We start from the raw sequence: 16,034 nt of genomic DNA on the forward strand, positions 1-16,034 counted from the left end.
CCTGCAGGCTGATGCTGGGGTTACCGCCCCTGAAGTCCCTGGCCCAGAGCAGAGGCCCCAGAAGAGCGGACATCTCACCAGCCCTCTGCCCCAACAGCCACATCCAGGAGCATCAGGGACATCCTGTGAAGGCTCAGAGGAAGGGGCCTGCACCCAGGACCACGGCCTGTGAGGAGGGAGCGCTCCGGCTCCAGTCCTGGGGCCCGGCCCGGACACCGCTGCCATGGGCATTGGGAAACGTGAGTACAGCTCTGCACTGTTGACTGAATCAATTACACCTTTGGAATTTGACTTCACGCGCGCACACACACACACACAGATTTTTGATAACAGCTATTTACTTATGGAGAAAACAACTCTGAGCACAAACATGGCTGGGGCCGGGTTCCTGGCTGGTCTCCTGGGAGCCCTGAGTGCCACACAGCTGGACAGGACACACACTCCCTCCGCTTTTGGGGAGGAGACCCCTCTGCAGACTGTGAGTCTGTGCCTCCTGCTCCACTCTGAAGGCTGCTCTAGATCTCCAGGAACTCAGGAGGCCCCCTTCACTCCAGACAGTCCTCATCTCTCTCGCCCTGGGTTTAGGGGACCTTTTCAAACGTCTTCTCATGAGAGAGGAAAAGGAGTTGGGGACAGAATTTGACGAGTAGCCATCAGAAATTAAACTGATGAGGATAAAATGTTCCCTGGTTTCTCACAGAATCATACAGCCAGGAGTCCTCCTCCATATGGGAAGGGAAATCATAATGAGGTTTTTTTTTTTTTTTTAGGTCTTTATTGAGTTTGTTACAATATTGCTTCTGTTTCTATGTTGTGGTTTTTTGGCCAAAAGGCATGTGACCTTAGCTCCCTGACCAGGGATTGAACCTGCATGCCCTGCACTGGAAAGCGAAGTCTTAACCACTGGACCACCAGGGAAATATCCACAATGGGTTTTGATCAAATGAATTTTGATTGAAAGGCACCTCTGAGGTTCAGACAGCCTCGAGGTGCAGACAGCCTCCCGATCTGTTTGTGTGGCTGTGGATAGGCCCTCTCCCCTGAACGACCCTGCTCCAAGTGCCCTAATTCTGGAGCTGACTCTCTTTTCAGGTCCAAAGCCTGGGAGGAGACTCTGAACCCACCGGCTGGATGACTCCCACCTGCAGTGCCGGCCCCACTGAGGGCAGCTCCTAAGGGCAGGGGTCTGCACTGGACTGCGTGGCTGGAATCAAAGGTAGGGACTCTCCATCCCCTCGGCCTCTGGGTTGGGCCAACCCTCCCCTGATCCCCACTTCCCACCCCAGGTCCCGTAGGCCTCCATCTGTCTCGTGGAGCTTTGTGATCCCCAAAGGCCACATCGACCACAGTGGGTGAGGAGCTGGGGCTCAACAAGGTCTCCCCCTTGTCTTCCACACCCCCAGCTGGCTATGCTGAGCAGAGAGCAGGACCAGACCCTAAGACCCTAAAGAAAAACCTAAGAGGGAACAAACTGCCACAGCCCGCCTGCCTGAGGTGAAGAGTTAAACCGCATGTGAGGTCAGTGAGCGACGCACCAACCTTTCCGGCACAATCGGGGCAGGTCTCCACGGCTGCTGCCTGAGAGATGGGGTTGGAGGCCATCTGGCCTTGAGACGGCTCCCCTGGGTCACCCAGTTGCTTTCCACTGCTCACAGGTCTGCATCCCCTCACAGTGTGCGGTCATGGAACTCGTAATGAAACTGCCCACATCCTCCTCGCCTTCCAGCGAAATGGGGGGCTTTAGCAGAACTAACTCGAGAAGCATAAAATTTCTGAAGGAACCTTGATGATGATTTGGTACTCTGGTCCCTGGACCTTGTTAAACGGAGACTCTTGGTCCCTCCCTGAGATGTTAAGATGTCATCATGCTGGTATGTAGAGGGAGCCAGAACTCTCTTGAACTTTTACCAGGCCCTCCAAGTCCCTCCATGGACAAACTGAGGCCTGGCAGTCTGATTTGTGGTCTGCCTTCTTTTACCAGAAAGCAAACTGGGTCACTGGGCAGGTCCAGACCACAGTCTGTGCTGAGGGTGCTGGGGTGGACCCCAGGCTGCCTCCCGCAGCTCAGCTCTTTGGTGAGGGCGCTTCAGCTGCACTGCTGAAGAGGGTGGAGTGGGAAGGAGCAACCTCATTCCCTTAAAAAAACAAAGTAGCTGGCTTCTTTGGGGACTTTAGAATCAAAACCTTTAAAAATGTAAGCACGATAATAATGCTGACTTCTTTCCCATTAAGAAGCATCAGAATGAAGAGCAAACAAAATTTTCCTTAACTCATGAGTCATTAAAACACTCATGTTCCAAATTATTCTTTAAAAAGCACAGACTTATTTTTGGTATCATTATTAACAATGATTATATAGGCAGACCTTTTACTGTGCTTCCCAGTATTTTTTTTTTTTTAATAAACTAAAGGTTTGTGGGCAGTCCTGTGTTGAATGAACAATTCTATTGGTGGCATTTTGAACAGCATTATTTTTAAGGTTATGTACAATGTTTGTTAAAACATAATGCAATTACACACTTAATAGACTATACTACAGTATAAACATAACTTTTATATACAGGAGAAAAAGAAAAATTCACATCTTGCTTTACTGTAGTGGTCTGGAACCAAACCCACAGTATCTCAGAGGTCTGCCTCTTAACAGGAACCAACTCGCTAAGTGTGTTGGCCAAATGTGCAGCTTAACCTGAGACAAGGTAAGCGACAGGATCCCTCTTCCCTGCAGAGAAGTAGAGAAGTGCTGTCTGAAACCTGCACCGCTCCGCACGTCCATAGACATGGCCTTCCCCTCCCAGACTCGTGGCCTCGCTGAGCCCGCAGTCACTCTCGGGACCCTTCTCTTCACCTGACTCAGGAGGTCAGCTGACGACACCCTACCCAGTTTCCAGTTTGCTGGCAGCTGCTGTTACCCCTTCCCCCAGAAGGACCCTGCGCGTTCCTCTCCCCCGTATGCTGCAGGCTGTCTCAGGGCAGAGCGCCACCCTTACTTCCCCTCCATTCTGATTTAATGGAAGGCTCCCCTGGGTGATTTTCTCGTGTAGCTGGGGTGGAGAAGCACTACCCGGAAGGAAGCCACTTTGGCAGTTAAGGTGGGCGGGGGGGTGACGCGGGCAGAAGGGGACCAGGGCCTCCGTTGCCCACAGCTCTGCCCGTGCTTGCTGTTCAGCCCGGTGACCACGCGCCTGTCTTCTCTGCCCGCGTCACTAGCTTGAGATCATGTAGTTAAGAGTCAGGGCAGACTAAGCAAGGGTCTGCCATTCCTTGAAAAGAGGAAAGTAGAGAGCAGGCCTTCTGACTTGCACCTCGTTTTCACAAAGGTGAGCTTTGTCTGAGAGACCTAGAGGGAAGTCCCTCCAGCGAGCAGCAACTCCCCGCGCCCCCCGCCAGCTCTCTCTCAGTCTTCCCTGCTCAGCCCCAAACTCGGAGGTCATCACAGATGGTTCCCTGCCCCTCCCCGTCAGGTCCTGTGGCCTCCGCCTGCCAAGCACACCACCTCCTCCCACCTTAGGACTGTTGCCCCTCCTGCCCTGAAACTACCTCCTAGAATCCCCCACCCGTCTCCAAAGGCAGCCCGAGTCGTGTTTAGAACAGGGGACCAGAAACATGTCACTCGAGGGCTTCCCGAAGACTCAGGGCTAAGGCTCAAGTCCCCCTTCTCTCTCTCACCCTGCAGCCTTGGCTGTGCTCCCCAAGCACCAGTTCCTTTGCCGTCTGCCTCATCTGCCCTGCTGCTGAGCTTTGCCCCTCAGCCTGGCTCCTCCCGGAACACTCAGCCCAGAGGATGCGTCTCCATCATGTCTCTCTCCTGGACTCTACTCGGGCTGTCGGGCTCTCTGCGGAATGTCCAGCTCTCCTCTCCTGACCCCATCCCGGGGCCTCCAGCAGCTGCACCCCCGGTTGGTGCTCCGTAACTACCTGTGGGGGGCCCCCAGCACATTTCCAGCAGCAGCCCGAGAGAGGACAGCTAAGCCGCTGCGAGAACAGCACAGGTGAGTGAGACACACCCACCTTCCTTAAGTTAGCATCATTTTCTGAACCCAGCCACATGTCTGGGACCAGTGAGCACACACCGTAATACGAGCTGCACTTCAAGTGCCAGGGCTTCTGAGTCTAGATGGTGACCTGGCCTGGTAACAGTGCAGACCTGGGTCCAGCCCCTCAGGCCTTCAGGGCTGGCTCTGGTGAAGGGAAGGGGGTCTGCAGGTAGAGCTGGGGGAGGAGGAGGATGGAAAGACGCCCGATATCAGCTGGGTCCCTGCTGGAAACCAAGAAGGTCCAAACCCAGCTCCCCCACCCCGTGAGGTGTGGTGGCCACAAGTTCAGTAACTGCATGAGCCGACCCTGGGGAACATAAGTGTCAGTTTGACTTAAAAAAGAAAACTAATGTCTACTTATATCTTTTGGAAGGAGGCGACTGAAGTGGTGAAGTAGAAGAACGCAGAGTCCACTCCACCCACAAATACATCAAAACTACACTTAAAACTGGAACAATTTTCACAGAACACCAGCCGAGAGCAGCTGGGTATCTCAAATACCCAGCACTGAAAGAAAGACCCCCACGTAATCTGCTAAGACTAGAGGAAAAAAACAGGGCAGGGAGAATCCAGGTGGGGCCTGTGCCCCAAGGGAGGGAGCTGCGACAGAGGACAGGTTTCCGCACCTGGGGAACCTCCTGTGCCAGGACAGAGGGGAGGCTGCAGGGGCCTGGACTTTGCCCACGAGGACAGTGCACTGGCCACCAGCAGAGAGAGGAGCCGAAACTGACAGCAGCCACATTCTCATGCTTCCCAGCCCGAGACATGCGCCTGCTGTTAACATATGTGCCTGGTACTGAAACTCGGGCTTTGGCGGAAGGAGGAGACTTGGTTTGGTGGTGTGGTCCAGGGCAGACCCTGGAAGCCTCGTTCTCAGGGTGCTCACAGTGTGGCAGGGTCTCACACCGTGTGAGTATGCGCATGCCCAAGGCAGGTGGAGCTGATGCAAGACCTCTTGCAGTGGAGACAGGTCAGTTTTGTGGCTGTGCATCCTGGGTGGCGGGCAGCGTCTCAGAGTTGCCTGTTCCAGCAGGAGTGCTCCAGTCCCACCTCCCTCTCACTGCAGCTTAGATCCGGGTCTGGGGGCTTCTACTCGCAACAACTGGGCAGCAACCCCTACCCCAAACAGGGCCGTGACTGGCACCGAGCAAAGAGGTGGCTGTGATCATCACAGCACCAAGCACACCCCACCCTCAAGGGGACAGTGGCCAGCACAGCCTGAGCCAAAGACATGGCTGGTGTCCACAACAAATACAGTCCTTGAACCAGAAATACTAGAGTGACATAGTTCTACAGAGGGGTGTTCCCACATAAAAGTCTTTCAGGACCATAGTACATCACAGTTTCTCCTAAGTTTATAGAGAAAAAGAAATACATATAAAATGAAAAAGTAGAGGAACTACTCCTAAGAGGATCCCCTGAAAGAGCAAACAGACCCTTCCAGTCTAGCAGGCCCCAAGTTCCAGAGGAGGCATAAAAACGCTGAAGTAATTAAGAAGGCTATCAATAGAAATGCAGATCCCTGTAACAAGGAACTGGAAACCATAAGGAAGAGCCAGTCAAAATCAGACAACTCAATTACCAAGGTTAAAAACCAGCAAACTAAGCAATTCAGAAGAACCAATAAGTGACCTGTAACAGACATCACCCAATCAGAACAGCAGACAGAAAGAAGAAAAAAATGAAAGAAACATATTAGGTATATAAGATAATACTAAACCATGCCAGCCTATGCATTACAGGAATTTCAGGAGGGGGAGAAAGGGAAAAGTGGATCAAAAATGTATATGAAGAAATTACGGCTCAAAAGTTCCCAAACCTGAAGAAGGAAAAAGGTATCCAGGTGAAAGAAATAATGTCCCAAACAGGATGAATCCACACCAAGACGTGTCATAATTAAAATGCCAAAAGTTAAACAGGATTCTAAAGGCAGCAAGAGAAAAAGTCAGTTACAAGGGAACCCCCCTAAGGCTACCAGCTGATTTCTCTGCAGAAGCGCTGAATGTGTCTTACCGCTCTCTGGCCTACAAAGTCCTAAAGGGGAAAAATCTGCAACCTAGGACAATATTCAGAAAGATTATCATTTAGAATAGGAGGAGATGGGAAGAATTTCTCAGATAAGCAAAAACTGAAAGAATACAGCAATATTAAGCCTATCCTAAAGGAAATACTGAAAGGCATTCTCTAAACAGAGAAAAGGAAGAACCTATAGGAAAGGGAAAGCCACATTAGGAAAGGCAGAGACATAGAAGGATTGAAGATCGATTAAATAAGCCAGCACATCATCATTTTCACACACAAAAAATCAACCATAAGATGTAATTTTGTGATTTTTTGTGATTCATCAGAATCACAAAATGTGGAGGAGAGGAGTAGGAAAATGTACATCTTTTAGAATGTATAGCAAAGAGTGCACGACTATCAGTCTAAACCAAGCAGATATAATAATTAAAATAATAATAAACTTGAAATAATTAATAAATTTGAAAACCACGGTAACCACAAATCAAAAACATACAGTAGACTCACAAGTATCATTAAAAACTCAAGCGTAATACAAAAGAAAATTATCAAGCCACAAAAAGAAGAAAAGAACAAAGAAGAAATTTAAAATGTCAGTAAATACAGACCCATCAATAAACAGTCTTACATGTCAGTGGGCTAAATGCTTTGATCAAAAGACACAGAGTGACGGACTGAATAATAAAACAAGAACCCACCACATGCTGCCTGCAGGAGACCCACTTTAGAACGAAAGACACAGAGATTAAAAGTGAGGGTGTCTTCTTCGGAGAAATGTCTATTTTGGCCCATTTTTTTCATTGGGTTGTTTGGTTTTTTTGATACTGAGTTGCATGAGCTGTTTGTATATTTTGGATATTAATCCTTGTTGGTTGCTTCATTTGCAAATATTTCTCCAAAGAAGACAGACATGGCCAATAAACACATGAAAAGATGCTCAGCATTACTAATTGTTAGAGAAATGCAAATCAAAACTACAGTGAAGTATCACCTCACACCAGTCAGAATGGCCATCATAAAAAAAAAAATCTACAAACAAGAAGTGCTGGAGAGGATATGGAGAAAAGGAAACCCTCCTTCACCGTTTGTACCAATTTACATTCCTACTACCACTACGTAGAACAGTATGGAAGTTCCTCAAACTAAAAGTAGAACTACCAATTGACCCAGAAGTCCTGCCCCCCGGGCATATACCTGGAAAAACCATAATTCAAAAAGATACACCCCAATGTTCATTACAGCACATCTTAAAATAGCCAGGACATGGAAGCAACCTAAATGTCCATCTACAGGGGTGGATAAAGATGTGGGACATATACACAACAGAATAGTAGTCAGCCTTAAAAGGAACAAAACAGTGCCATTTGCAGAGATGTAGATACGCCTAGAGACTGTCACACAGAATGAAGTAAGTCAGAAATAGATTCCATATTATACAACTTTTTTCTATGTGGAATCCAGAAAAACTGTACAGATGAACCTATCTGCAAAGCAGAAACAGACAGATGCAGAGAACAAACTTACAGATTCTAAGGGGATGGAGTGGCATGAACTGTGAGACTGGCGTTGACTTAAACACACTACTGTGTATAAAGGAGATAACTAATGAGAACCTGCTGCATACCACAGGAAACTATATTCAATAATGTCCTGTGATGAACCATAGTGGAAAAGAACACGAAAAAGAATATATATACACACATAACAATCACTCTGCTGTACACCAGGAACATTGTAAATTAACTATACTTCAATAACATACAAAACAAAACATGGTTACCGAAGGGTAAGGCGGGTGAGATGGATAAATTCAGAGTATGGGATTAATAGATACACATCACTATATATAAAAAAGATGACAAGAATTACTGTATGGGACAGGGAACTACATTCAATATCTTGCAATAACCTATAATGGAAAAGAATCTGTAGCTGTACACTTGAAACTAACACAATATTCTAAATCAACTGTAGTGTAATAAAATTTTTAAAAAGTCATATTTTGAGCCTGTGTTCTCTGCATATTTGAATTTCAGAGCAAAATTCCCAGGACCTGAAGCCATTTCAAATGAAAACCTCACAGATAACATCCAGTTGAGAGTGAGGGGCCCACAGAGGCCCGAGGCCTGGTTCTCAGCCGCCCTGGGTGTGTGCTGCGCTGACGCTGCTGGAGCCAGGAACCCGAGCCGCACGTGTTACCAGCCACAGCCCATCAGAGCTGTTCATCATCCTAGACCTGCCAGGGCTACGGGCCTCAGGGTTCCGCAGGCGGCGGCAAGGCACGGGTTGCTAAGATGGCAAAGCGCAACCAGGGAGAGTCTGCCTCACCTCCCTGGGTTTGGGAAACGTTAGGAAAAATGAAAGGCGCTCATCAGAGCTGCTCTCTGCCGGTGTCCTTTCCCACTCCACCAATATTTTCTTCAAGTCAAGTGATCCTTACCGCTTACCCAAAATCCGTATGAAATCACGAAGTGAGAGTCTTAACAGACACCTCCGTGGGTGCCCTGGGCCTCCGCGTAGGGCAAACACACTCTGTATAGACTGTCTCCCGCAGGCAGTGAGCTCAGGCAGAGTCCAAGTCCTCGTGCATCACACATGCTCCTCTGTGCCAGCTTCACGGGCGTCTCGGCTACTGACCTCCCCGCTCCTCCCCATTTCCTCCATTTCTCACTGTGCTTCTGTGTCAAAACCTCTTTTTTCCTCCTGCTTTGCTGACATAACTTTTAATGTCTGTTACATTCTGTCACCTACTTGTAACTTAATTAACAGTGACCAACACTGGCCACTTGATGCGAACAGCCGACTTAGTGGAAAAGACCCTGAAAATGGGAAAAGATTGAGGGCAAAAGGAAGAGCGCAGCAGAGGATGAGATGGTTGGATGGCATCACTGACTCAATGGACGTGAGTCTGAGCGAACTCCGGGAGACAGTGAAGGGCAGGGAGGCCTGGTGTGCTGCAGTCCATGGGGTGGCAGAGTCAGACTGAGTGACTGAACAACAAACAACACTTAGGTTACACAGCAGGTGCTGATGTTTTCTCCAAGTTAAGTGATCCTTAACACATCCAAAAATCCACACAAAATCACTAAGTGAGAAATCTTAACAGACACCTCCGTGGGCACCTGGGCCCCAGCGTAGGGTGAACACTCTGTATAGACTGTTTTCCGCGGGCAGTGGGGCTCAGGCTTACTTACATTACATACAACGTGCATATACTATGTGTTCCTCGTAACTGCCCTCTGAGAGGCACACCGTTATCAACATTTTAAACATGAGACACAGGGAAGTTAAAATCCTGCCCGAGCTTGCACAGTTCAGAGGGGGTCTGCACCCAGTCCTTCTGGCTCCAGAGCCCGTGCTGCTAGCCTGAGCTGCCCGGCTCCTGCTTGATAGCATGCCAGCTCTGGGCTGCTTTTGGTCCACTTATAACATCACCCCACTATCCACTGGGTTCGCCCAAGCTGTGAGATTCGGATTCCAACGAATCACACTTCCATCCTGTGAAAGTTTGCCTGTATTTTGGAAATGCTAGATGAGGCTGAAGTTTTGTCCTGTCCCATCTGGCTCAGATTTTTTCTGCTTTGGCTAAATCTCTCTAAACCAAGGGAGTCCAGTTCTAGAACACACCTTGGTTACCCTACCCTGACCTTTAAGCACAAATTGAATCAAGATTTTAAAAGTTGCTTAAAATTCTGGGAAGTTTGAGAGTTAATAAAAAGCACAGAAATCCATTTGAGTATGTTTCAAAGAAAGGCTTCTAAGGTGAGGCGAAGTCCCTCAGTCGTGTCCGACTCTTTGCGACCCCATGGACTGTAGCCTACCAGGCTCCTCCCTCCATGGGATTCTCTAGGCAAAGGTACTGGAGTGGGTTGCCATTTCCTTCTCAAGGGGATCTTCCCGATCCAGGGATCGAACCCGGGTCTCCTGCATTCCAGGCAGATGCTTTAACCTCTGAGTCTCCAGGGTCAGAGGTTAAAGGCTTCTAAAGGGCACAAGAACAAGAAAGTGTGGAAAATGTGGGGAAGTTAGTTGGCAAAGCACAAGCACTTGAGTTGCTAAAACTTGGAAAAGAAAACTAGTGATGGGCAAACTGCTTGAGGGAGCACCTCCAACGGAGGGAGCATCCCCAACGGAGGGAAACATAAAGAACGGGCAAACCTAAAACCGGCAACCAAGTGCCACTTACTCAGCACCTGCCGCGGGCAGTCAAACTGTTCAGGAATCATCCGGGCACAGGAAAGGTTAAGATAAACCATGTCTCCTTTGTTGGATAATGAGAAAAGCGATAACAGATGCTTAAAAGGCCGCCGAGTCGAATGGATGTAATGTGGACATGCCCAGACATGAGAGTGGAGAATAAGAGCTCTGGGCTCTGGCGGGACTCGGGGACATGCACCAAGGGGACAGCAGAGCGATGGCGCGAGGCCAGCTTAGGTGGACCATGCCTTAGCCCTGGCCACTCGGGCCCAGGGCAGTGGGCCCCACCGTGTGGGGTAAGGTCAGAACGCAGATGGTGTCTATAAGAGAGGAAGGTATCAAAACAAAAAGAACCGGTGTCTGTAAGATCAAAAACAAGCCATGACTAATCATGAGGAAATAATATACATAAAAACCATGATGAATACTTCTGGAACATCGCATCATGTAATGTGCATCGTGGCCGTATCAGAGGCAAGAGTGACGTCACAGGGATGGCCCAAAATGCCAGGACACAGAAGACAAAGGCGACGCCAATTCTGCGGAAGAAGGGGAAAAGAGCATTTTGTGTTTTGCCAAGTAATGACGTAAAACTAGTACAGTGACTCCCAAATCAGAGGACTAATGAGCAAGTTTCTTGTAAAAAATGGAGTTCCTTTTTTAAAGGCAGCACTCACTGTAGTAACTAGATCCCTGGGTGTGATGTTATCCTGCAAACTGAAGTGCAGGAGGAAATCATTCAGGCCCTGCTACAACACGATCCTGGGCTGTTTATCAGAAGAGAGAGGTCACCAGTCTGATCTGTTACCACCAGCCCACAACACCAACACTTCCACAATGCTGCCAGGACACTAACCCAGTTGTCCGGGCCATCCAGGTGACCCAGAGCATCTGGTCTGCAGGAGGCACTTCCTGGTCAAGACGTGCACAGGAAGTAGCTGCCTCTTGATCTGGATGCAGGCCTGGGAGGAAGGGTGTGCCCTTCCTATCTGGAAGCCTGGAGGCAGGCGATGGACAGGGGGCTCTCCTCCTGCAGCACGAGTTTGTTGAGGTCAGGAACCCCCTGTGGAGTTCACAGGTCACTCAGGTTCCTGGGGACATGAAACCCAAGGAGTCTGGAACCAGCCAAGGCAGTGGCATGATCTCTCAGTCCTCATCTTTAATGGGCAGTAACACCCCCAGGCTCAGAGTTCAGGCTGGGGGGCAAGGCATGGATGGGGGAGGACACAGGGGTAACAGCACCCGCCCACAAGGGGCCGCTCCAAAGAAGCCTCCCTGTCCCTCTCATGAGATGCGACTTGGGGATGGGTCTTCACTGTGGCATGAAGGGAAGACCCAGAGTTCAGAAAACGAAAGGCTGAAGTAAACAGTCCACTAAATGACATGTAGGAGACCTGCCACTGCTCACACCAAGGCTTCAACCAAGAATTTTAAAAAATTTAAGCATTTTTCCTAAATATCAAGGGGGAACAGCGCTCCATCTAAGGAAACACAACTGGTCGCCACCAGGAGAGAGTGAGTGGCTGCCTCTGCGCCCGCGGCAGCCGCGCCCCTTTTTGGCCCCATCCCCACTGCAGACGCTCCTCCCCCGTCACAGGCATGACTTCAGGCCACAAGGCGTCAGAGCACCAGTCACCCATGGCAACGTCCCTGGCACTGCTGGGTTTTCTCCCATCTACACGGGTGTGGCCCTTTGATCAACACAACATATATATCCTCCATTCCTGTCATCGTAATATCTAAAAGTTAACATGATGACTAAACGAAGGCCGTGATCACCATGTTGACTCTGATTTTATTGGCTCCACCCCCAGGGTTCGGAATGGCCAGCTGGGTGCCTGTGACGCGTGGTGCTGCCGGCACTGACGCCCCTTCTGAAGCGCCTGGGTCAAGGTGGGGCCAGAAATGGCGGATGCTTGATCTCTTTCCACAAGAAAAACACCCCCTATTGAGCAGACACGTAAGCCTTTGTTCTCTTGACTTCCTTTTCCCCAAAACGGCTAATTCCCACCTCTAAGCCTCGTGAACAAGGACGAGGCCCCGTGTTGCCTCTACCTCTTCATTTCACTTGAATTCCCCGTCACCTGCATCCCTTGGGGGGCAGGGGATGGCAGAAGGTACTAGAACTGACGGCACTGGCCCAGCCCGGCCCCCACCGCTCTGTCCCCTAGAGCTGCAGTGACACACTGCCGTGACATTGTCCTGAGAACCCACAGCACCCAACCGCAGGGGACACGTCTGTGGCTTCCCACTTCCTCTTTCGTACTGATGCCCAGAACTGACCTTTCTTAGAGGAACCAGCTTAACAGTGTGTGTACACGGCAGAAACACCTGCCTTGGGACACAGCGCAGCTTTGCTCATGAAGAAATGACTTCTGCACAGACCTGTACTCCAGGTGTTTGAGAGCAAAGAGAACCCAAGACCCCAGTGTGATCAGAGCATCCAGTCCATGTGGTCAGTGCTCTCTTTAGTGCGACCTTTGGAAAAAAAGAGATCACGGTCCTCTCTGAGGTTAATCTGTCAGCCAGCACAAGCCTGCTTATGCCTCGGACTTTGGTTCTGACAAAAGTTATAACCAAAAATCTCGTGGTCTGGAGTAGATCAGAACTCAGTCTCCTCACTTTGTCATTTAGAAACATGAGTTGCTACATACATGTTGAATTAAACATGTCTTCACCTATTCAGTTCTTCCTCTACCATTGTCACTGTTTTCTTGTGTGAAGCCAAGAGCAGAGAGCATAAGAGAGAAGCTATTTGCTAACAGGGACTCCCCTGGTGGGAGTCATAAAATACAGATGATTTCTGCCTGTTACCCTGAACGACCTGCAAGTCATTTTGTTAAGACAGGATCAGTGTTTTAGGAGCGCTCGGCCAGGTTTGGGTGGAGTGATATCTGTTGTCTCCAGCAAAGCCCACGGCTGATTCGCAGGTAAGTTATGCGGCTCTAGAAGAGGCAGTCAAACCAGTGTTTCCGTAAGCTGTTTGGACATTCAGAACAAATCAGCTTGCACCAAACAGTCATGCAGTTGTTCAGGTTGTGGGCATATATGTTTCTTACCCTTTGAACCAAGCATTCCAGGTAAGTACGTGGCAAGCCACGCAGATAAATGCTCTTATTCATATAGGCTTAATTAGATGGGCACGAAATGACTGGAAGGGAAGAGGATAACATCCATAATGACTAATAAGCTTGGGGTCAAGGCCTCAGCATTCCTGTTTTCAGAAAGGAACTGGTATCAGTAGGAAGGCTTCCCCTGGTGGGCTAGAAAGTTAGTGACGCCCTGGGTACACACATGGCCACGTGTGCTGAGCTGGGAGGAAGTGATGGCGACCACAAGAGGAAAGCACGTGCTGAAAGGAAATGGAACAAAACCAACAGCAGGTGAGTCGGGGCCCAGAGGCCTCAACCCAAGGAGACTATAGCTCTTCTCAAACATGCTGCATACTCAAGCTCACCCCACGGCGCCGGAGCCCCGCCCTCCAGGGACTGCTCCTCACCCTCCGGGAAGCCGAGTCCCACTGACCCACCGACGCTCTCCAACCCGGCTTGGCATGCTCCGTGCTGGGAAGAACTTGCAGCTCCCGGAAGAGGGTAGGAGACCCCTGGGCTTCCGACCAGGCTGACACATTGGACTGGCCCTTGAACCCGCCTCTTGGGTCTTCTCTCCGGGTCCTCTAGTCCCCTCCTTCTCCCCCGCCCTCAACACCAAGGACAGGGCAGCAGGCCGTGCTCGGCTCTCACCTCCCCGACTAGTACCTGGCTGCTGGTGGCCAGTCTCCAGGTCCCACTGCGTTACAGGAGCTTGTGAGTTCCTGCTGCTCTTCAAAGACACACAAGTGTTGCCCCTTCCACAAAGCCCCCTGGCTGCCAATGGAAGGTGCTGGCCCGCACCCTGTGCTCCTGCTTCGCCGTGCCTGGGCGCAGAGGCAGCCCCAGACGGCAGGCTCCCAGGCAGGGTCCCCTGCAAGGGGGGTGATCAAGATGTGTCCCTATCTGTGGCTGAGCCCGAGGGGCAGATGGAGCAGACGCACAATTCTGTGCTGAGACCAATGGTGCCTGCCCTTCATGGTGACCACAAACGCCTCCCGGGGCACACTTTTCTTCCCGAGGCTTCAGCATCAGAATCCCTGTGCCTTCAAAGGGCCATTTCTACAGCTCAGGGAGAGCTGAAGCTCTGGCGAGGGGATGAACAGCTTGTGGATGACCTCCTTTAGCACAGAAGCAGAAGCCCACTTACAACCACAGAGATTTGATAGCAGCTTTGGAGCAAAGTGTGGTGGGTTCTCAGGGTGAGACCCAAACCTTGATGGTCAGTCATCATCAGTCTGTACCTGATGATCTTTCATAAAATGAGTTCTCACTTGCAGTGTTCATCTAGAAGGTTTGGGAATTTCTTTTTACAAACTCTAAAATTTGCTATTATTTCAAACTGACAGAAAAAATTGCAAGCAGACTAAAGAGATCTTAAATAAAACACCCTTACTCGGATTTACCAACTAGTTCCGCTTTGCACTCTATCATTTATATTACCTTTTTCTTAACCATTTGAGAGTAAGTTGTAGACAACACACTCCTTGCCCCTAGGCACATCCATACATATTTCCTAAAAACAAAGCCTTTTTCTTACATAGTACAGGAGAATGTTCCCTGATGATTTTGAAGGGTGAGGTGATGGTTATTTCCTATTTTATCAAACTTCCCAGATGTTATCAAGTTGACAGAACTCAGAAAGTGTAAAAACAGCTGGGAGTCCCTAAAGCATCACCGTAGGATGATGAGACAGCAGCTGGCTCTTCTGAGGAAAAGCAGGCAGTGATGCCCGCATACTTCCCTCACGTTCATGGCAGATGCGATTTTGATGAGCTGGGGTACAACAGGACCATGTCAACAGGTGTTCCACTGAGCCGGGATCGACGGTCGGCAGGCCCCTGGTGCAAACCCCTACCTCGGAGTGTTGGCTGGAGCCAAGACTCGCCTATAGACCACCAAGCACAGCACGGTGAGGGGACGTCATTCCAGAGATGAGACTGCAGAGAGGCTGCGCTTCCGTCCTGGGGGCCCCTCTCTCACTCACTGGCTCTGATGGGAGCCGGCGGCCGGGTACGCGCAGCCCCGTGGAGGGGCCCACACATGAGGGATGATGTCCCGGCCCTGAGGCCGGGAGCCTGGGAGGGGACCCCCGCTCCAGTCAGCCGTGAGACACCTGCAGGCCTGGCTGACTCCTTGATTACAGCCTCGAGAGGCACCCTGGTGAGCCTGTGCAGACACACGGACACTGTGAGGGGGCCAGCGTCTGTTTTGGGGTCACTTGCTATCCAGCAATAGATACAGGGGATGGTCATGATGGAATATCACCAAATCTCATCTGAAGTAAAAATATGCTTGACTTCATGAAGCTCCGGTCGGTGGTGTAATCAAGGGTTCAGGGGTCCTGGCCACAGAGGAGGGAGGCGGTCACTTCACTTTCTCCTCTTCTGATTACTCAACCTCTCTCTCAAATGAATCCTTTTGAATAACTTTTAAGTTTATTTTTAAAATACAAAAATAGATAAAAACCTGCTGTATAACACAGGAAACTCTACTCAATACTCAGTAATGACCCATATGGGAAAAGAATCTAAAAAATAGAGTGGATATATGTATAACTGACTCACTTTGCTGTACACCTGAAACCAAGACAACACTGTTGAACACTACACTCCAATAAAATTAAAACAAAACAAAACAAAAAAAATATAGAGTAAAAGGGCCAGAAGAAGAGGTAGGATGATTTGCT

At 49.7% G+C, this 16,034-nt stretch overlaps 2 protein-coding genes across 50 annotated transcripts in view; one reads left to right on the forward strand and one right to left on the reverse strand.

The window, feature by feature from the left end:
* The window catches only part of SNRK (SNF related kinase), a 160,576-nt gene extending 152,519 nt beyond the window's left edge, over positions 1-8,057 (forward strand). For 23 of the 32 annotated variants that reach the window (XM_086366248.1, XM_086366249.1, XM_086366253.1 and 20 more), the window contains 5 exons: positions 98-239; positions 1,093-1,216; positions 1,404-1,518; positions 1,656-3,992; positions 4,411-8,057. The gene's annotated coding sequence lies outside the window, so the exon portion shown is untranslated. Of the gene's footprint in view, positions 1-7; positions 240-1,092; positions 1,217-1,403; positions 1,519-1,655; positions 3,993-4,410 lie in introns of all 32 variants that reach the window. The other 9 variants (XM_086366237.1, XM_086366244.1, XM_086366239.1 and 6 more) reach the window with 9 other exon arrangements.
* Positions 1-16,034, reverse strand: part of ANO10 (anoctamin 10) — a 268,016-nt gene that overhangs the window by 789 nt on the left and 251,193 nt on the right. For 7 of the 18 annotated variants that reach the window (XM_086366266.1, XM_086366267.1, XM_086366264.1 and 4 more), the window contains one exon: positions 753-10,795. The exons of the other annotated variants lie outside the window; for them this stretch is intronic. In XM_086366266.1, coding sequence (XP_086222392.1) covers positions 10,700-10,795 — 96 coding nt within the window. In that variant the 3' untranslated portion in view covers positions 753-10,699. Of the gene's footprint in view, positions 1-752; positions 10,796-16,034 lie in introns of those variants that run through there. 18 annotated transcript variants of the gene reach the window in all.

The sequence above is a fragment of the Bos grunniens genome, chromosome 22 (genome assembly GCF_055505025.1).
Source record: "Bos grunniens cultivar Pamir isolate PY7600 chromosome 22, Bosgru_T2T1.0, whole genome shotgun sequence".
NCBI lineage: Eukaryota > Metazoa > Chordata > Mammalia > Artiodactyla > Bovidae > Bos > Bos grunniens.